The sequence below is a fragment of the Lichenostomus cassidix genome, unplaced genomic scaffold (genome assembly GCF_008360975.1).
Source record: "Lichenostomus cassidix isolate B80296 unplaced genomic scaffold, HeHo_3.0 HiC_scaffold_856, whole genome shotgun sequence".
Classification (NCBI taxonomy): domain Eukaryota; kingdom Metazoa; phylum Chordata; class Aves; order Passeriformes; family Meliphagidae; genus Lichenostomus; species Lichenostomus cassidix.
The window spans coordinates 26,184-47,340 of NW_028147827.1; the positions used below are offsets into that span (position 1 = coordinate 26,184).

Here is a 21,157-nt window from a genome sequence, read left to right on the forward strand (position 1 = left end):
CACTCACATACACACAGACATTGGTTTTAGTTATACTTGTGAATAATAAAAAAAACATTTCCTTAAATTTAGTGAGGTAGTTACTTTGGATGCCTCTGCATCTTTTGAGCTTTAAATTTATGAAAGCTAGACTCAAACTTGAGAGTATTATTTTGAAAGTTTCAGATACAGCAGAGTTTAACTCATTTTGACTCTATCATTACAAGAAAACTACTGAAGATTTATCATACAGCAATTAAACATAAATGAACAATATACAAAGAAGTAACTGAGCTATAGATAAGACAGCAGCAACAGAGAACTTCAGAGGGTTAAATTTCTGCAGGATTAACTGGAAGGGTCAGAAAAGTGTGGTAAACACACGGTAATTCATTCAATGTTTTGACATCAGGCTGTAAAGTTAATTGCTACAGCCTTATATTTTGTTCAGTTAATATTCACTTTACTGAATGCATCAGGGCTACTTGAATCTCTGCTGAGTAAGGACACAACACAGAGCTTGCCTGTAAACTAAGATAAAGGCTGCCTGCAATTATATTTGTACTATTTGCTTCATACTGAGTAGTTTCAGGCATGCCAAGGTCAGAGCTGTAGCCTCAGATATCTTCTAAACACTTAGCTGGGCAAATGCCAAAGCAGCTTGGCGAGCTATTTCGCAGGCAGAAGAAAAAATTTTTAAATTTTGGAAAGGTTTTAAAAAGAGAGAAATGGAGGTTTGTCCACAATAAGGCTACAAATAAGGCATTTTGTTGTGGTTTATATACTAATTTTGTAGAGTTGAGATAAAATGCATTGGGAAAAATTAAGCTGACTTGAACAGTTTCTATCTGGCTAAGACTCTATGAACATCAGAGGTATACTTAAAATAAACACTTTTAGAACTGCTTCAGCAAGGAATTTAGCTCTTGTTCAGGGTTTTATCAATTAAGGTGTTATCACTCATTAGGACAATTATTTTGCTACAAGGCTTTCTTATTCTGAAAAGCTGAAAACAAGTTTAAAAGACAACTCAGTTATACTAATTTAAAAAAAGCACTTTGAAAATACATTCACAAATCAACTTGTGAAGTCTTGACAGGGTTTTCCGGGGCACACCTAGTGCTCGCCTGCTCCCCCGTCACCGGATGGTGTGGGGAGGCTGCGCGGGGGAAAGCGAAGAGGAAAAACAGCAGAGCTGGCCCTGCTCTTCTCTTTGGCCCTACGCCTAGCCAGGCAGCCCAAAGCGTCCGGGGGGGAAGGCACTTCACACACCCAAGCGGGACTTGCTCCAGACTCATTGCTGTCTGGGGCGCAGGGGGCTGGAAAGCCCACTGCTGTAGTTGGGCTGCATTTATAGCTGGTCTTACATGCTGCAATATTTGTAGTGACCCTGAGGGGCTAGTCATTGGTTGTACTATTTTCTGGGCAATTGTGTTGTTTCCTTGCTGTTTCAATTGTTTCATCACTTGTTGCAATTGAGTTCTCAGTTCTTCTATAAGATTCTTGAGTTGTTTCTGGCTTTTGGTGGCTGTTTTTTGCAGAGTAATATTGTTTGCCAGCTCTGTTTCTTTTTCGTCAGAGCTGCTTTTTTCCTCACTGGGCAAGGGCTGTGTTTCTGGGATTGCTGCCCACGTGGGCAATTGAGGTGACGGAGGGAGGCATGGATGCTGGAGGCATGACTTCTGTGACTTCCGTGTTCTGTATTATTTGACTGGAGCTTGCAATCGGAGAAATTTCTGCACTTATCTCTGGATTCTGTCCTGTAGCAGACTCCCTTTTGAGCAGACCTCTCAGGTTAGATTTTTCATACCTTTTGTGTAATTCAGACAGTCGAGCTGGACTCTACTTTTTGCTTTTTCATCACTTGAAACTTTTCAAATAAAAAAGCTTTTGTTTCTTCCTTGGACTCTTTCAGCGGCAGAGGAGCAGAGGGGGTGTTATCTGTTGGAGGGCGGCCAGCAGGAACAGAGAAAGCCTGCGCTGCTGCGGCAGCTACACGGGTCTCTGTCTTCATAGTTTTTAAAGTGTTGATTATAGAGCACCAAGTCGCTCTCCTAGCTGTTAGACCTTTTCTCCCCTTGTTCTATATCATTTGGTGGAAAAAAAAATCTCCTACCCCTTGCCATTCTGGCACAGCAAAAAGCAGAGGGGGTGAGCCAAAATAGTTTTTCTTCCTAGTGTAGGAAATAAGTTTATCTAAATTTTTCTCCTTCACTCCTTTCCCTCTATTATCAAGGATATTAAAGAGTAAATTTTGTGCTGCGGCAAGTTCTAAATCCATTGCACGCGACCCCCGCGCGGAGGAAGAGGTAGCGACCCTCCTCACCTGGCTTGGACTTTAATTCGGTTTTCAGCCGTTTCTTGGCTCGGATTTCAATTTGGTCTTCAGCCGTTTCTCCGCGTCTGTGACCTCCTCCCAGCTTCCACTGCTTGACCGATTCAATCTTCTTGCAGCTTCAGCTTTGGTGTACTCTGTCCCTGTCTTGGACCCCAAATGTCAGAGAGGTCACTGGGACATAGCACACACTCTCACAGAGATAATAGTGTTATTCCATTTATTTCTTCTAAGACAAGCATTATTATAGAAAACAGGTACAGATTCATGTGACAGACTGGCACTTATGATTGGCTGTCAGGTCTATGCATATAGTATCTTAGCTTTCTGATTTGCTGCAGTCTCTAGGCACGTTTCACTTGAATCAGCTACAGTTCTGCCAGCATAAGCTGAATTACTGTGCGACTCTCTATTTTGCTTATTTCCTCTACATTGGATACAATTCTAGCTCTCTTTTCCTTTCTATCTCCTGGGAAGAACATCTCAAAGTTATGAACAATAGCATCTTAGAGTTAGGAACAATAGCACCTTCAGAGTTTAGAACAATAGCTGGTTTGTGCACGCTGCATCTTCTTCTGCACGCACACCTCGCCAATATGGCCTCTTTCTATTAGCCATTTTCCAACACACACCCTGCATTGCCCAGGACACGAACCCTGCAGGGAGAAGCAAAGACAGCACTGGAACCACAGGGCCCTGCCTGTGCCCCCACAACTCACGAGGAGATGAAGCTGCTGCCATCCACCCACTGCAGCCACTGGCCCTGTCTGTGCAGCTCGAGCCAGGAATTGTCATTCTCACTGAGGTGGAAGAGGAACTTCTGGCAAGGAGAGAAGAGCAAACAATGGGAGCTGCACCTCTGGCCCAGGAGCTCCCCAGGCTCCCCTCAGCCACCCCAAATCCCTCCAGATCCCCTCACTCACCATTTCCTTGTCATTGAGCACAGCCAGGGAGGCCCCGAGCTCGGAGCGCCGAGTCTGAGCCTGATCCCAGGAGTGGTGATCCCTCGAGAGGAGCTAGCAGATCCCGTTGTACCCAATCCAGCCCTTGGGACAGGGCAGCAGCCGTGGAGTATCAGATGTCAGATGTCTCCACAGCTTCTCTCTGCAGAGCGAACAGAAGGTCTGAGAATTCTCCCCTCACGGAGCAGCCCGAGCTCCCATTGGCTAGTTTTCCCGCTCAAACCCCTCCAACCCTAGCGACTGGCCGACTCAGCCGTCACTCCTCGTTCTCCCGCGCGCTGATTGGTCAGAGCGGGGCTGAGGGACGATCCCGGCCGTGAGGGAGCAGTGAGCCCGCAGTGCCCCGAGGGGTTGGGCTGAGGCTGCTGCTCCTCCTTACCTGACACAGCAGCCAAGGACACCGCCAGAGCCACAGCCAGGAGCAGGAGCAGAGTCAGCATCAGCAGGGTGAGCACGGGATGGGATCTGATCCACTCAGCAGGAGCTGGAAAGAGCCGCAGGCCGTGAGTATGGAGCTGTCCTGAGCAGGAAGGAACCCGCAGCCCATTCTCCCCTCACTGAGCTGGCAGAAGGAGAGATAAGGGACAGGGACACAGCCAGGGGACAAACAGGGACACACCATGGGGACAGCCTGTGGCAGGAGAAGTGCCCAGGGCCAGGGCTGTCAATCCAGCAGAGCACCAGGCCTCTTCCAGAGCCCTGGACACAGCCACACCCTGCCAGCCCTGTGCTCCTGGGATGACACTGCCCAATGTTCCCTCCCTAGAGGCCACAGCACTGGCCCTGCACTCACCCAGATATCTTCCGAGGCTCTTTCTGTGTGTGACTCCCATTGCTGATCCATCCTGGCACTTCTCTCCAATGCCATCCCTGGGCTGGGATTCACTCTGCCCCAACAGAGAAGCAGCTTCTCCCTGCCTGTGCCCAGCAGGATCTGGCAGCTGAGGCAGCTCTGTCCCCCTGGTTGCTGATCCATCCTGGGCACCCAGGGCATCCTTGGGAATCTCAACAGCGGCTCTGTACACGATGAGAGCTCCCGGCTGGTGCTGGCTCTGGAAGGCGCTGCCAGCTCAGTCCTGCCCTGTCTCTGCTCCCCGGCAGCACCTGGGGACACAAACACAGTGTCAGAGAGCTCCGGGCCCAGCTCGGCCCTGCAGCCCCAACCCCTCTGGCTGTGCAGCTCCGGGCTGGGACAGGCAGGGACAGTTAGGGACAGGCAGGGACAGTTAGGGACAGGCAGGGACAGAGCCCAGGAGCTGCCGAGTGCGGGAACAGGGCAGCTGCGGATCGGGCTCAGCCTGCCGCGGGGGGAAGAACCAGCAGCCCTGAGGGGCTCAGCATTGTCCCCTGCATGCCCTGCGCTAAAGGTTGCAGCTCAGGGACAGCGAGCGAAGGCACCGCCCTTTCGGGGCGTGGTTGAGGACAAGAGGCGGAGCTTGGCAGGGAGAATACGGAGAGGGGGGCGGACATGGTGGACATGTACGGGTAGGCGGGAGGCCTGGCGGCCCGCCAAATGCCCCAAGCTATTCTCCTCCAGACCTCGTCCCTTGGCAGGGACACTCAAGTTCCTCCCGTCCCCTACCAGCCCCGGGCACGGACATCTCCCGTGTGCTGTGCTGCTCTGTGCTACCCACAGCAAGTGGGACGAGCCAGCGCTGCTCCGGCACCGCCTCCTGCCGAGGCAGCAGCGGCAAGGAGACCGCGGGCAGCCGCTCCCTCAGCGGCCTCAGGCCAGCGGCAACACGGCGCCACGGCCAGGGAGGGAAGGAGGGAGGGAGACGGGAGAACGAAGCCGCCACAGCCCCCCTGCCGCCCCCTCCATCCCCTCCATCCGCCCGCAGCGAGCCCCGAGCCCCGGCACAAGGCAGCGCGGCTCCCACCTGCGCTGGGACAGCCTCTCCGAGCTCCGCCGCCTCCCCGGGCTCCGCTGCTCTCACTGCTGCCGCTGCTCTCCGAGCTCCGCCGCCCCCCAGCCTCTAACCGGCCGCTCCTCCAGCCTCTGCTGAGCCCCCGCCTCCGCTCCGCCCCTCCCCGGCCCCAGCCCATCCCCACCCCGCGCAGTCGCAGCGGCGAACGGATCCGGATCGGGGCAAGGGGCGGAAATGGGTTTGATTTCTCTTCTCAGCTTTACAGTTCCAGAGTGACTCATGGTAAATGCTGCTAGCTGTTACTGCTCTGTGGAACTGGTATTTCACGTATGGAATCTGATTAAATGCTGCTAGGTGTTACTCCTCTCGAATTGCTAAATTCAGGCATAAATCAGGTTACATTCAGGCACAAATCAGGTTAAATGCTGTTAGGTGTTACTCCTCTTGAATTGTTAAATTCAGGTATAAACGAGGTTGAATTCAAATGTAAATCAGGTTAAATGCTGTTAGCTGTGACTCCCCTTGAATAGCCACATTCGGGCATAAATCAGGTTAAATGCTGTTAGCTGTTACTGCTCTGGGGAATTGGTAATTCACATATGAATCTGAGTAAATGCTGCAAGATGTTACTTCTCTTCAATTGTTAAGTCCAGGTATAAATCAGCTTAAATGCTCTGTGGAATTGTTAATTTCAGACCCAAAGAGGGAATAAAAGGGACTTGAGGAATTAAAATGGAGTATTTTTGGGAAAAAGAGTAGGATTTGAGGGGATGGAATGGGATTTTGAAGAATAAAACGGTTTGGGAGTGGAAGGTTTTTGCGAGACAAAAGTGGGTTTTTGAGGGGTGAAGTACAATTTTGGGAACAAAACCGAATTTTGGGAAATAAAACGGATTTTTAGGAGGTTGAAGTGGGGTTTCTCGGATATGTCGCCAATGTCCCCATAGCCCCCCAGACCCGTCCGCGGCCCCAAAAACCCGCAGTTCTCCACACAAAACCCCAAAAAACCCGCAGTTCTCCACACAAAACCCCAAAAAACCCGCAGTTCTCCACACAAAAACCCAAAGAACCCGCAGTTCTCCACACAAAACCCCAAAAAACCCGCAGTTCTCCACACAAAACCCCAAAAACCCACCGCGAATCCCCAAATCTCTCCCGCTCCCAAAGCTGCCTCCGCCGCCGCCGCCATCTTGTCAGCAACTCACCGAGGAGCGAGGGGCGCGAGGGGCGGTGACGTCACTGCCGCCCGCTCCCCTTCCCCGGCGGCGCCATGGTGAGAGCGAAACCATGGCAGGGCTGAGGGGATCCCAAGTGCGGAGCGGATTGTGCGGCTTTGTCTCTTCATCGCTTTATTGCTTTGCCATTAACTGCTTCTTCGTCCTCCCCGCTGTCCCTCGTGTCCCCTCGGCACCTGCAGCCCCGTCCCTTGCCCTGCTGCCCCTGCTCCGTTCCATCGCGGCCGGCAGAGAGGAGCTGCCGGAGCTCCCGGATCGGTTCGGTTTGTCCTTCCCAGCCTGGGGAACAACGATTTGGGAGTTTTCTGCCCAAAGCCTGTCCGTTCCTGCGCTCAGCCCGAGGGGTTTGGGGAGATTTTGGCTTTTTGGGGAAACCAAAGCGATGCACGGAGCTCGCCCAGCGCAGGGCAGCTCTGCAGGCGCTGAGCTGGATAGAGCCTGGCAGAGGAGCAAAGCGGCTCAGGGATGGCGAAACAGCGATTAATTAACCATTCATTAGCCTGACAAATTGCTCCTAATTAGCGGGTAGCAGAAGTGAGGCCCCAGGGCGCTGAGTCAGCTCCACAGAACATTTTGGGTCTTTTTTCAGATACCTCTGGCTTTTCATCACTCAATTCTCCCCACTTCATTTATTCTATGGTATTTCATCAATTCCCACCTCTCAGAGATCACAGAGATCTCCTGCTCTTTTATTTTCACCATCTTAGGGCAGCGAGGGTGGCTTTTGTCTGGCAGCACCTCCTGCCACAACTCCCTGTCCTTTCCCCCACAGGAACAAACCCCAAATCCCCATTTTCCTTTCCCCCACAGGAACAAACCCCAAATCCCCATTTCCTTCTCCTGGAGACAATTTCGTACCTCCCTGATGTCACTGAAACTGCAGGAAAAACAAAAACCCTCCAACAACATTTTTAATGTTAGAGAGTCAAGGCATTACTTTACTATCTGGCCAGGATGTAGTTCTGGTCAGGATGTACCACAGAAATCATCTCATCCACACACAGCCCAGCTGTGCAGAGAGAACCATTCCATGACACATGGATTTTTTAAATATTTAAATATTTTATACAGTACAAAGACATAGAAAAGCATTGGCTCAGTGTTCATTGCTCCAAAGCTGAGCAAACCCCCAGTATTCAGTTTCCCATTGGATCTGAATCTCCTCATCTCTGATGGTAATCAGATTTTTCATTCTTCAATTTCCCTGTCAGTGCTTTCCTGCCCAGATGTCTTCACCCCTACTGGAGGTGAATGTTTGTAGATATGTTGAGTTTATCAGACCTCACCTGGCAGAACAATGCCCTGGAAAGAAACCTAAAATTCCTATTTTTGGGGTAAAGACAAACTTTGACTAAAGTTATACAAAATATTTAAACTGCCACATTTTCCAGCAATCCTTTCAAGTGGCACTGAGGTGACCCTGAGATCAGCCACTGAGGTGTTTGTGACATCAGGCACTGAGGTGACATTATAAAGTGGCACTGAGGTGACCATATAAAGTGGCACTGAGGTGACCCAGAGATGAGGCACTGAGGTGCTCCTGAGAGTCAGCACAAGGCAGATGCTGCAGCTGAGGAAGGACATCCTTGTGCTGGAGGAAGAGGCGAAGAACTGGAGCTGCCAAGTGTGCAGAAGGTGCTCTGCCCATGTCCTGTTACAGGTGACTTTGGGCTCTGCTGCACACGTAGTTCATGTCACTCGAGCAGATCTCACTCCTGAGGATGTTCTCAGCAAGAGATCTTTTCTCCATCCCATTACAGGTGAGTTTGGGGTCTGCTGCAGATATACTGCATGTCACTTGAGCAGGGCTGCCCCCCCAGATAATTCTCAGCCAGGTGCACACAGTCTGCATTGCCTTGGAGCTTGACCCTGCAGGAAAAAGCAGAGACATTGCTGGAACCTCAGGGAGACACCTTGTGCCCCTGTGCCCCCAGGCCCTGCCTGTGTCCCCCAGGACTCACGAGGAGATGAAGCTGCTGCCATCCACCCACTGCAGCCACTGGCCCTGTCTGTGCAGCCCGAGCCAGGAGTCGTCGTTCTTGCTGAAATGGAACAGGAACTCCTGGCAAGGAGAGAGGAGCAGATAATGGGAGCTGCAGCCCTGGCCCAGGAGCTCCCCAGGCTCCCCTCAGCCACCCCAAACCCCTCACTCACCATTTCCCAGTCCTCGAGCACAGCCAGGGAGGCCCCGAGCTCGGAGCACCGAGCCTTAGCCTGATCCCAGGTGAGACGATCCCTCGAGAGGAAGTAGCAGATCCCGTTGTACCCAACCCAGCCATGGGGACAGGCCAGCAGCAGAGGAGTGTCAGATGTAACCGGAGCGTCAGTTTGTCTTCTCCCTGCAGAGCGAACAGAAGGTCTGAGGATTCTCCCCTCACGGAGCAGCTCGAGCTCCCATTGGCTGATTTTCCGGCTCAAACTCACTGCCCCCAGCGATTGGCTGATTCAGCCGCCACTCCTCGTTCTCCCACGCGCTGATTGGTCAGAGCGGGGCTGAGGGACGATCCCGGCCGTGAGGGAGCAGTGAGCCCGCAGTGCCCCGAGGGGTTGGGCTGAGGCTGCTGCTCCTCCTTACCTGACACAGCAGCCAAGGACACCGCCAGAGCCACAGCCAGGAGCAGGAGCAGAGTCAGCATCAGCAGGGTGAGCACGGGATGGGATCTGATCCACTCAACAGGAGCTGGAAAGAGCCGCAGGCCGTGAGTATAGAGCTGTCCTGAGCAGGCCCAGCCCTCACATCCCCACCCAACGCCAGGGGAGCACAGCAGGGACCCTCAGCCCGTGTGCCACTCACTGAGCTGGCAGCACGAACAGGGACAAGGGACACAGGTGTGGGGACAGCCAGGGCAGGAGAAGTGCCCAGGGCCAGGGCTGTCAGTCCCAGCAGAGCACAAGGCCTCTTGCAGAGCCCTGGACACAGCCACACCCTGCCAGCCCTGTGCTCCTGGGCTCACACTGCCCATTGTCCCCTCCCTAGAAGGCCACAGCGCTGGCCCTGCACTCACCCAGATATCTTCTGAGGCTCTTTCTGTGTGTGACTCCCATTGCTGATCCATCCTGGCACTTCTCTCCAATGCCATCCCTGGGCTGGGATTCACTCTGCCCCAAGAGAGAAGCAGCTTCTCCCTGCCTGTGCCCAGCAGGATCTGGCAGCTGAGGCAGCTCTGTCCCCCTGGTTGCTGATCCATCCTGGGCACCCAGGGCATCCTCGGGAATCTCAACAGCGGCTCTGTACACGATGAGCGGCCCCGGCTGGTGTTGGCTCTGGAAGGCGCTGCCAGCTCAGTCCTGCCCTGTCTCTGCTCCCCGGCAGCTCCTGGGGACACAAACACAGTGTCAGAGAGCTCCAGGCCCAGCTCGGCCTGCAGCCCCAACCCCTCTGGCTGTGCAGCTCCGGGCTGGGACAGGCAGGGACAGTTAGGGACAGGCAGGGACAGTTAGGGACAGCACCCGGGAGCTGCCGAGTGTGGGAACAGGGCAGCTGCGGATCGGGCTCAGCCTGCCGGGGGGACAAGAAAAGAACCAGCAGCCCTGAGGGGCTCAGCATTGTTCCCTGCATGCCCTGCGCTGAGGGTTGCAGCCCAGAGACAGCGAGCGGAGGCAGCACCCGGTCGGTATATGTTTGAGACAAGAGGCAGAGCCTGGCAGGGAATGTGCGACCGAGACGATGGGACGGGGATCCGCGGAATGCCCCAAGCTGCTCTTTCTCCTCCAGAGCGCTTGGCTTGGCAGAAACACTCAAGTTCATCCCATCCCATGCCAGCCCGGGGCACGGACATGTCCCACTGCACCAGGGGCGCCCAGACCAGTGCCACACGGCCGGGAACAGTCCCGGGAATGGGACTGTGATGTGCTGTTCTGTTCTGCGCTCTTCTGTTCTGTGATGTGATGTGATGTTCTGTTCTGTGCTACCCACAGCAAGCGGGACGAGCCAGCGCTGCTCCGGCACCGCCTCCTGCCGAGGCAGCAGCGGCAAGGAGACCGCGGGCAGCCGCTCCCTCAGCGGCCTCAGGCCAGCGGCAACACGGCGCCACAGCCAGGGAGGGAGGGAGGGAGGGAGGGAGACGGGAGAACGAAGCCGCCACAGCCCCCCTGCCGCCCCCTCCATCCCCTCCATCCGCCCGCAGCGAGCCCCGAGCCCCGGCACAAGCCAGCGCGGCTCCCACCTGCGCTGGGACAGCCTCTCCGAGCTCCGCCACCGCCTCCCCGGGCTCCGCCCGCTGCCGCCGCTCCCGGGCCGCACACACGCTCCCACCATGGCGCCGCTGCTGCCCCACTAAAGCCCTGCCTGCCTGCCTGGGGGCGACACCGGCGCCGGCCTTGTCCCCGCTCGCTGGCACCGAGCAGCAATTGCGCTAGGACAATTCCGAGTGACAGCACAGCCAGCCAAGGGCAGCGAGGCGCGGGCTCTGCACACGCACGGAGTCACCTCCCTTTCCCGGAACTCGGGCATTTCTCGGAACCTTCGGCTGAGCAGCAGCTCTGGCGCTGTTCCCAGCCCGGGCAGGAGGCCAGGGAATCGCTGCTACCCTGAGCCGCCGGGAGCTCGGTGTGACCTGGAGCTGAAGGTGCTGTGAGCTGTGGGTGAGGCCGGGATGGAGCAGGGACTCCCCTGCAGCCCCGGCAGGAGCCCAGGCCGGAACAGCGAGGATCCAGTGGGATCCACATGAATTCTCTGATTTCCCCTTTCCCTCCCCGCCCTGCCCTCCTTCGGTCGCAACCTGCGAGTTCCGGATCTGCCCGGCGACCGGTGACGTCACTATCAGGCCGGGCTGCCATTGGCGAGCAGGAAATAGCTGCGCCAATGGCGGGGCAGGAGGCTGTGCTGGGGCGGGGCCAGGGCAGTGGGCGGGGCCAGGCGGGTCGCGGCGGAGCAGCGCGATGGCTCCAGCGCTGGGGCTGGGGGTGCTCTTGGGGCTCCTGGGGGCCCCGGGGGGAGCGACGAGAGGTGAGTGAGACCCTCGGGACCCCCTGAACCGCAGTTCCTGAGCACCGGGACCCCCTGACCTTCCATTTCCGGCCACCGGGAACTCCCTAAACTTGCTTTCCCCGGCACGGGAACCCCCTGAACCCCCATTTTTCGTACGGTAAGCTCCCTCCGTTCCCTTCCCCAGCACCGCGACCCCCCTGAACCCCCTCATCTCGCACCGGGACCCCCCTGACCCTCCATTCCTGGGCATGGAGAATCCCTGCACCCCATTATCCGGGACTGGGATCCCCTCCTGGAGCCCTTCACGTGTTATGGGATCCCCTATGCCCCTTATCCGGCCCTGGGACCCCCTGCACCCCATTCCCGGCCATCCCGCCTTTCCCAGACCCCAGCCCCGCCCTTTTCCATGACCTTTGGACCCCCCAGATCCCCCAAATTTCCGTGTCCCCCCAGTTCTCCATTCCCGGCACTTTCTGAAAGGGGATCCCAGGATGCCCTGGAGGGTCCCAGGGGGTCCCAAGTGGCTGTCACAGGGTCCCAGGGGTGTCTCAGCGGCGATCCAGTGGGATCCAGATGAATTCCCTGGAATTCCCCTTCCCCTCCCCCCGCGCTCTCTCAGTCACTTTCGCGTCTCCCAAGCGGCGACACCGAGATGTGCCCGGCGAGTGCCCCGGCACCGAGACCCCCTGAGCCTCCATTTCCGGCCACCGGGAACCCCCTAAACCTCCATTCCCGGGCACGGGAACCCCTGAACCCCGATGTTTTGCCCTGTGACCTTCCTCCATCCCTTCCCCAGCACCGGGACCCCCCTGAACCCCCTTATCCTGCACTGGGACCCCCCTGACCCGCCATTCCTGGGCATAGGGACCCCCCTGGACTGCCATTTCCCAGCATTGGAATCCACTGAACCCCAATTCCTGAGGTCCGGGATTCCTTGAATGTTCATTTCTGGCCACCGGCACCCCCTGCACCCCCTTATCCAGCACCAAACCCCCCTGCACCCCCTTCCCGGGCATCCCGCATTTCCCAGACCCCAGCCCCGCCCTTTTCCTCGGCTTTTGGACCCCCCAGGCCTCCCGAATTTCCGTGTCCCCCCAGTTCTCCACTCCGGGCCTTTCCCGAAAGGGGCTCCAGGGGGTCCCAGGTGGCTCCCGGGGGTCTCAGAGGAGCCTCACGGGGGTCGCAGTGGGGATCCAGTGGGATCCAGGTGAATTCCCCTGGAATTCCCCTTTTCCCCTGTCCCCTCCCCCCGCACTCCCTCGGTCACTTTCTCTTTCCTGTCTCCCAAACTGCACCCCAGGATCCTCTCACCTTTCCCAGCCCCATCCCTCCTCTCCCAGTGTCTTCCTTGAACTCTGGACTCTTCCCAGCTCTCCCAGTTCCCCTTCCTGACCCTTGGCTGCCTCCAGAGCTCACCAGGCTCTGCATCCCCCCAGTTCTGCACCCCCTGTGCTTCCTGCAGGGGTCTCGGGGGTCCGGGAGGGTCCCTGGGGGATCCTAGGGGAGATCCAGGGGAATTCCCAGGAAGTTTCTCCCCTCCCCTCCCCGCCCTCCCTCGGTCCTTTCGCGTCTCCCAGCCTTTGCCACCGGGATCTGCCCGGCTGACTGTCCCGGCACAGGGACCCCCTAAAATTCCATTTCCGAGCACCTGGACGCCCCTGAACCTCCATTGTGGGCATCGGAATCTGCTGAACCCCAATTCCTGGGCACAGGGACCCCCTGAACTTCCCTTTCCGGTCACTAGAACATCCCCCACCCCAATTTGTGGGCACGGGCACCCCCTGAACCCCAATTCCTGGGCATCAGCACCCCCTGAAACTCCAATTTTGGGCACTGGGACCCCTTTGAACCCCGAATCCAGGGAGGTGAAGTCCCCTGAACCCCAATTCCTGGGCACTGAGACTCCCCTGAATCTCCATTTCTGGAGAACTGGGGTCCCCTCACCCAACTCCGGGACCCCCTGAACCCCCTTATCCTGCACCAATATCCCCCGCACCCCCTTTCCCGGCCATCCCGCCTCTCCCAGACCCCAACCCCCCCTTTTCCCTGACCCCATGACCCCCTGGACCCCCATTCCTGCCTTTCCCAGCCCTTAGCCCCCACTTCCCTCAACACCAGGGACCCCTGGACCCCAATTGCTGGGCACAGGGACCCCCTGCACCCCCATCCCTCCTCTCCCAGTGCCCTCACCCCCCTTTCCTTGACCCTGGGACCCCCTGAACCCCATTCCTGGACATGGAGAATCCCTGCACCCCCTTATCCGGGACTGGGATCCCCTCCTGGAGCCCTTCACGTGTTATGGGATGCCCTGTGCCCCTTATCCGGCCCTGGGACCCCCTGCACCCCATTCCCGGCCATCCCGCCTTTTCCAGACCCCAGCCCCACCCATTTCCTTGACCTTTGGACCCCCCAGATCCCCCAAATTTCCGTGTCCCCCCAGTCCTCCATTCTCGGCACTTTCTGAAAGGGGATCCCAGGGTGTCCAGGAGGGTCCCAGGGGGTCCCAAGTGGCTGTCACAGGGTTCCAGGGGTGTCGCAGAAGGGATCCAGTGAGATCCAGATGAATTCCCTGGAATTCCCCTTCCCCTCCCCCCGCGCTCTCTCGGTCACTTTCGCGTCTCCCAAGCGGCGACACCGAGATGTGCCCAGAGACTGCCCCGGCACCGGGACCCCCTGAGCCTCCATTCCCGGGCACCGGGAACCCCCTAAACCTCCATTCCCGGGCACGGGAACCCCTGAACCCCGATGTTTTGCCCTGTGACCCTCCTCCATCCCTTCCCCAGCACCGGGACCCCCCGAATCCCCTTATCCTGCACTGGGATCCCCCTGACCCGCCATTCCTGGGCACAGGGACCCCCCTGGACTGCCATTTCCTGGCATTGGAATCCACTGAACCCCAATTCCTGAGGTCCGGGATCCCTTGAATGTTCATTTCTGGTCGCCGGCACCCCCTGCACCCCCTTATCCAGCACCAAATCCCCCTGCACCCCCTTATCCAGCACCAAACCCCCCTGCACCCCCTTCCCGGGCATCCCGCACTTCCCAGACCCCAGCCCCGCCCTTTCCCTCGGCTTTTCGCCCCCCCAGGCCTCCCGAATTTCCGTGTCCCCCCAGTTCTCCTCTCCGGGCCTTTCCCGAAAGGGGCTCCAGGGGGTCCCAGGTGGCTCCCGGGGGTCTCAGAGGAGCCTCACGGGGGTCGCAGTGGGGATCCAGTGGGATCCAGGTGAATTCCCCTGGAATTCCCCTTTTCCCCTGTCCCCTCCCCCCGCACTCCCTCGGTCACTTTCTCTTTCCTGTCTCCCAAACTGCACCCCAGGATCCTCTCACCTTTCCCAGCCCCATCCCTCCTCTCCTAGTCCCTTCCTTAAACTCTGGACTCTTCCCAGCTCTCCCAGTTCCCCTTCCTGACCCTTGGCCGCCGCCAGACCTCGCCAGGCTCTGCGTCCCCCCAGTTCTGCACCCCCTGTGCTTCCTGCAGGGGTCTGGGGTGTCCCTGGGGGGTCAGATGGGGTTCCAGGGGGATCCAGGGGAATTCCCAGGAAGTTTCCCCCTGAACTTCCATTCCGAGGCTCTGGATTCCCCTGCACTCCCTTATCCTGCACCAATCCCCCCCTGCACCCCATTTCCCAACCATCCTGCTTTCCCCAGTCCCTGTTTTCCCTTGACCCTGAGAGCCCCTGGACCCCCTAAAATTCCTGCTTTTCCCAGCCCCCAGCCCCCCTTTCCTGTGCACCAAGAACCTCCAGGACCCCTATTCCCAGCTCTCCCCATCTTGTGACCCCTTTTTCCTCGGCTCTAGGGACCCCTGGACCCCCTTTCCTTGGCACAGGGACTCTCTCGACTCCCCCATCCCTCCCTGCACCCCAAGCTCTTGGTCATGAGATCCCCAAACCCCTTCCCAGCTCTCCCATTCCCCTTTCATTGAGCCATGACCCCCCCAGAGCCCCCAAATCTCTGTGTCCCCCCAGTTCTGCACTCCCTGCGTTACCTGAACATGGCAGTGTCAGAGCCCAGCCCGGGGGTCCCCAAGTTCGTGATGATGGGGTACGTGGATGGAATTCCCTTTGTGCACTACGACAGTGAGCGACGCCAGGCGGAGCCGCTGACACAGTGGATGAAGGATGAATCCGAGCCGGGATATTGGGATGGGCAGACCCAGATTGCTGAGAGGAACCAGCATGTGTTTGCCATTGGCCTGGAGATACTGCGGGAGAGATACAACCAGACCAGGGGTGAGTGGGGGAGCTGGAGCTGGGATGGGATCTGTGGGATCTATGGGGCTGGGATGGGATCTGTGGGGCTGGGATGGGATCTGTGGGGCTGGGATGGGATCTGTGGGGCTGGGATGGGAACTGTGGGGCTGGGATGGGAATCTGGGGCTGGGATGGGATCTGTGGGCTGGGATGGGATCTGTGGGGCTGGGATGGCATCTGTGGGGTTGGGATGGGATCTGTGGGGATGGTATGGAATGGGATGGGATCCGTGGGGCTGAGATGGGATCTGTGGGGCTGGCATGGTAATCTGTGGGGTTGGAATAGGATTTGTGGGGCTGGGATAGGATCTGTGGTGCTGGGATAGAATGGGATCTGTGGGGCTGAGATGGAATAGGAACTGTGGGGCTGGGATGGGAACTGTGGGGCTGGGATGGGAACTGTGGGGCTGGGATGGGAACTGTGGGGCTGAGATGGGATGGGATGGGATCTGTGGGGCAGGATGGAGTCTGTGGGGTTGGGATGGAATGGGAACTGTGGGGCTGGGATGGGATCTGTGGGGCTGGGATGGGATCTGTGGGGCTGGAATGGGATCTGTGGGGCTGGGATGGGATCTGTGGGGTTGGCATGGAATAGGATGGGATCTGTGGGGCTGGGATGGGATCTGTGGGGCTGGGATGAGATCTGTGGGGCTGGGGTGGGATCTGTGGGGCTGGAGTGGGATCTGTGGGGCTGAGATGGGATCTGTGGGGTGGGATGGAATCTGTGGGGTGGGCTGGGGTGGGATCTATGGGGCTGGGATCAGATCTACGGAGCTGGGATGGGATCTGTGGGGCTGAGATGGGATCTGTGGGGCTGGGATGGGAACTGTGGGGCTCTGATGTGCCTCCATGGGGCTCCAAGGGGCTGGGATGAGGCTCTGTGGGGCTGGGACACAACTCCATGGGTCTCTGTGGGTACAATCCTCCCCCCCAGGTCTCCACACATGGCTGTGGGTTTATGGCTGTGATCTCATGTCTGACGGGAGTGTCCGTGGATCTGATCGGTTTGGCTATGATGGGCGGGATTTCATCTCCTTTGAGTTGGGATCCAAGGGATTCGTGGCAGCTGACAATGCTGCTGAGATCACCAGGAGGCGCTGGGAAGGTGAACTGAACGAGGTTGAGAGGAAGACAAATTACCTGGGGCACGTCTGTGTGGAATGGCTTCGGAAATACGTCGGATACGGGCAGAAGGAGCTGGAGCGCAAAGGTGGGGCAGAATTCCTGGGGGGATTTGGGATTTGGGAATGGAGGAGTTGGGAGCACAGTAATTCCTGTAGGAATTCCATGGGCAGATCTCACCCCCATCCCATTCCAGTGGGAATTCCATGGGCAGATCTCACCCCCATCCCATTCCAGTGGGAATTCCATGGGCACATCTCACCCGCATCCCATTCCCACTGGAATTCCATGGATCCATCTCACCGTTATCCCATTGCAGAACGCCCCGATGTCCATGTGTCAGGAAAAGAGGAATACGGGAAGCTGATCTTGTCCTGCCATGCATATGGATTCTATCCCAGAGACATCACAGTCAACTGGATGAAGGGAGACGAAATCTGGGATCAGGAGACGGAGTGGGGTGGGATCGTTCCCAACAGTGACGGCACCTTCCACACCTGGGCCAGGATCGAGGCGCGGCCGGAGGAGCGGGAGCAGTACCGGTGCCGGGTGGAGCATCCCGGAACGCTGGAGCCTGGGATCTTCAGCTGGGGTGAGGCTGGGAATTGGGAATGTGGGAATAGGGAATTGGGAATTCCCAAATGGGGATTCCCCTCCTCCTCCTCACTGTTCTGCATTTCCCAGAGCCAAAATCGGGGAATCTCACCCTGGTGATTGCTCTGTGCATCATCGCTGCTGTCCTTGTCGTTGGCATTGGATTCGGCGTCTGGAAGTTCCAATCCGGTAACCCACGGGATGGGGGTCGGGAAGGGCACGGATCCACCCGGCAGTGTTCCGGAAATCCCACACCATGGGTGCTGATCCCACTGTTTTTCCACAGGGAGGAGGCAGAACTCTGGGTACAGCCCACCAGCCGGTGAGTACCAGTGGTGGATCCAGCTCTGATCCCCTCTGTGCAGATCCCAGGGTGGATCCTCGGGTTAATCCCAGAGTGTGATCTGTGCTGGAATCTCATGGATCTTCTCTTTCTGCAGGAAAAGAAATGGGAACCAAGGGCTCTACTGCAGGTATGGAGCAGGATCAGAGTGGGATTCCTGAGGGGGATTGGGGCAGGATGGGTGGAGTGGGATCAGGGGGGGAGTCTGGAGCAGGATTTGATGGGATGGATGGAGCAGGATTGGTGTGGGATGGATGGATTGGGATTGGTGTGGGATGGATGGAGCAGGATCAGGATCAGGTGGGATGGATGGAGTTGGATCAGGTGTGATTCCAGAGCAATTCCTGCTCTCCATGGGCTCCACAGCCAGGTCTATCCTGTGGGATGGGGACAGGGACAGGGTGACACTGTGACCCTCTCTCATCCCAGTACAAATCACCTGAGCCATCCATGGAGCCGGAAACAGCCCCTTCTGTCTTCAGATTCAGCAAATTCAGCAAAGCTCATCCCACTGCTCCTACCCATCCTGCAGCTTTTCCCGATGGATAAACTTCCCATTTTCTGTGTTTGAAAGCTGAGAGCCGCAATTATTCCAAATGCTTTAATTTTGGTATGAAATTATCCTGCTTTGGGCAATCAGTCCTGCTTTGGGCAATAAATCCTGTTTGGGGCAATAAATTCTGTTTGGGGCAATAAATTGTGGTTCCCTCCTCTGGTGTTCAGCAGTTCCTCTGTGGGTGCCAGGAATGGGAATGGGGACACTGGGGACCGGGATGGGGACACCAGGAGGAGAATGGGGACACATGAATGGGAATGGGGACACCAGAATCAAGATGGGGACATTGGGAGTAGGCTGGGGACACCAGGAATGAGAATGGAGATACCAGGAGCAGGCTGGGGACATCAGAAACAGGATCGGGATATTTGGAGCAGTCTGGGGATACTGGGAGCAGAATGGAGACACCAGGATTAAGCTGGGGACGCCAGGAGCAGGCTGGGAACACCAGGAACAGGTGGACACTTGCCACCCACGCCCAGCTCCATCCCCAGGATTCATTTCCTGCTCTGTGTCCCATGTCTGAGGTGTCCCCAGGAGGGGTTTGGCCACACTGGGCTCCTGGAGGGCAGTGGGATGGGGGGAGGGGCCAGGCCAGGCCTCATTGTCCCCAGTGGTCCTTGAGTGTCCCAAAGTCCATGTTTGGGATCTCAGAGAGGTTCCCTGACCATGACCATGACCATAACCATGACACGAGCACGAGATGGGCATGAGGTGAGAGTGACCATGAGATGACCAAAACACAACTGTGAGATGACCATGGGATGACCATGATTGTGACCATGACACAGCCACAACCCTGACCGTGAGATGATTGGGACCAAGAGATGACCATGGGTTGGCCATGGCACAACCATGGCCTTGAGGTGACCATGACATGATCGTGACCATGAGATGGCCATTGCAATGAGATGACCATGAGCATGAGATGATGCTGATCAGGAAATGATCATGGCCATGACCATGAGATGTCCATGACGATGGCTGAGCTATGATGGTGAGATGAACAAGATATGATTGTGGCCATGAGTTGACCATGAGATGCCCATGGCCATGAGAGGACTGTGACCATCAGGTGACCATGACACAGCCATGAGGTGATCAGAATCATGAGATGACCATGATCATGAGAATGACCTGATTGTGATAACAAGATGACCATGAACATGAGAGGATGGTGTTGGAGGTTGGGGGCATTGGAATTTTTTCTCCATCCCTGTTACTAAGCAACAGATAGCTGGGTGATTAGAGACATCAACTCTTTTGTAAGAGACAAAAGGGTGTGCTGGGTGGGGCAGGGGAAGGAGGCAGCCGGCTGCTGGAACTGGCACTTGTTCATGGGACACCGGGAGGAAAGGGACTGCTCTTTGCTTCTGGCTGCAGCCGCAGGAAATGCAACTGTGCTCTGCCTTCTCCCCCTGGCTGGGTGAGCTTTGATTCAACCTCTTTCCCACTGGGAAATGCATGTTGTTTCCCGGCTGCGTTTCTCGCAGCAGCTGCCGGGGAGTCTGGCTGTCCCTGCCGCCTGCCCCACTCTGCTGCACGAGACCGCGGTGTCTGCCATGACTGCACAGTCCCGGTCACCTCACTGGCTAGCCCGGGAGAGAGCCAGCCCCTGCCCCTGCCGCCCCGCTTTGCTGCTCCGAGCTGCCTGCCTGCTCCTCAGCCCTCCGCCATGACCAGCTGTGTGAGGCCAACCTGACCCTGCGCCACAGCGCCACCTGCAGCCGCTCGGCAGTCATCGCACCTGCCCTGCCCGGCCGGGAGCTCAACAGCGCCCCTGCTGCTTGCAACCATAATTACACCACACGGGAGAAGGCTCAGCAGCTCACAAGTCATCTGCCATTGGTTTCTGGTTTTGTTTGTGGTTGCTATTATTGTTATTGCTTGTTTATAGATACTAGTAAAGAACTGTTATTCCTTTTCCCATACCTTTGCCTGAAAGCCCTTGATTTCAAAATTAAAATAATTCTGAGAGAGGGGAAATCACATTCTCTGTCCTAAGAGAGAGTTCAGCCTCTCTTAGCAGACACCTGTCTTTCAAACCAAGACAGATGGTCATCAGGAAATGACCATGACTGTGAGTTGACCATGAGATGACCGTGAACATGACCATTTCATGACCATGATACAGTCATGAGGTGATCAAGATCGTGAGGTGACCATGAGATGACCACGATATGACCATGGCTGTGAGAGAATCATAACCATGAGGTGACTGTGAGATGACCATGAGATGACCACAACCATGACCATGGCCATTGTTGCGGTGGCCCTTAGGCAGATAAGCTTGGGCGACCAGCCGCATGGGTCAGTGACAGTGGATGAGAAATCCTGGGTGTGAGACCAAAGCCATCACTGATATGGTTAGGGCGACAGGCTTGTCACCACCCAGAGGACCCTGCGGCTGGAAGCATTAACATGCACCAAGCAGCAAGTCTATTGGCCCCATGCACTTCCCCACCTTTGTCCCATTTATGGTTTCTGTTCTAGAATGTTCCCCCCAGCATGGCACCCCATTGGTTTACAAGTTTTGTACCCTCCTTCGCTGTACAGTTATTGGTCTGTACCCCTGTCCTTCTCCCCTAGGACCTTCCCTGGTTGGCCCTTCGGGGCTGGCCACTCCCCTTTTCCCTTCCCTTTTAACCCTGTGCAGCCCTCTGTTCTGGGCTCTTGAGTCCCGGATTCCTGCCCCTCTGCTGCCCTCTGTGCTCCTTCCTTCTCCGCCGCCCTCCATCCTTCACCTGCCGATCCTTCAATAAACCCTTGGAATCCCAAGCTCAAGTGCCTACATCTTCTTTCGCCTCTACTGCTTTCCCGTCGCGCTACCGTCCCCCGGGCGCCACAGCTCACCAGCGTGCTTTGCTGCCGCGGCGTGCCCAGCGTGTCTCCAGCGCGGCCATCCGCCCTTCCGTGCCACTTCTCGGTGTTTGGTCGCTTTTCTGAGCGTGAAGCTGCAGGCCATGACCATTACAAGGAGA

The 21,157-nt window shown here is 56.8% G+C and overlaps 2 protein-coding genes across 7 annotated transcripts in view; one reads left to right on the top strand and one right to left on the bottom strand.

The window, feature by feature from the left end:
- LOC146420654 (C-type lectin domain family 2 member B-like) overlaps positions 1 to 10,868 on the bottom strand; it is a 27,315-nt gene extending 16,447 nt beyond the window's left edge. Inside the window, exons 1-5 of one of the 5 annotated variants that reach the window (XR_014849076.1) lie at positions 10,579 to 10,867; positions 5,157 to 5,189; positions 4,070 to 4,380; positions 3,656 to 3,760; positions 3,238 to 3,418 (exon numbers count right to left, since the gene is read on the bottom strand). Coding sequence is in view for 1 of the 5 variants with exons in the window: in XM_085048048.1 (XP_084904174.1) it covers positions 3,034 to 3,134; positions 8,534 to 8,718; positions 8,955 to 9,059; positions 9,385 to 9,424 (431 nt within the window). In the remaining 4 variants the exon portion in view is untranslated. Of the gene's footprint in view, positions 1 to 3,033; positions 3,135 to 3,237; positions 3,419 to 3,655; positions 3,761 to 4,069; positions 4,381 to 5,156; positions 5,244 to 8,347; positions 8,442 to 8,533; positions 8,719 to 8,954; positions 9,060 to 9,384 lie in introns of those variants that run through there. The other 4 variants (XR_014849075.1, XM_085048048.1, XR_014849073.1 and 1 more) reach the window with 4 other exon arrangements.
- Positions 10,869 to 11,217: 349 nt separating this feature from the next.
- On the top strand, positions 11,218 to 18,330 carry LOC146420658 (class I histocompatibility antigen, F10 alpha chain-like). 2 transcript variants are annotated; one of them, XM_085048046.1, is made up of 8 exons: positions 11,218 to 11,327; positions 15,278 to 15,541; positions 16,496 to 16,771; positions 17,003 to 17,275; positions 17,368 to 17,466; positions 17,564 to 17,599; positions 17,718 to 17,750; positions 18,050 to 18,330. In XM_085048046.1, exons 1-8 carry the CDS (start codon positions 11,261 to 11,263, stop codon positions 18,061 to 18,063), a joined length of 1,062 nt encoding a protein of 353 aa, XP_084904172.1. In that variant the 5' UTR covers positions 11,218 to 11,260; the 3' UTR covers positions 18,064 to 18,330. The 2 variants fall into 2 exon arrangements, with proteins under 2 accessions (XP_084904172.1, XP_084904173.1); XM_085048047.1 differs by having other exon boundaries at positions 17,724 to 17,750.
- Positions 18,331 to 21,157: the final 2,827 nt, after the last annotated feature.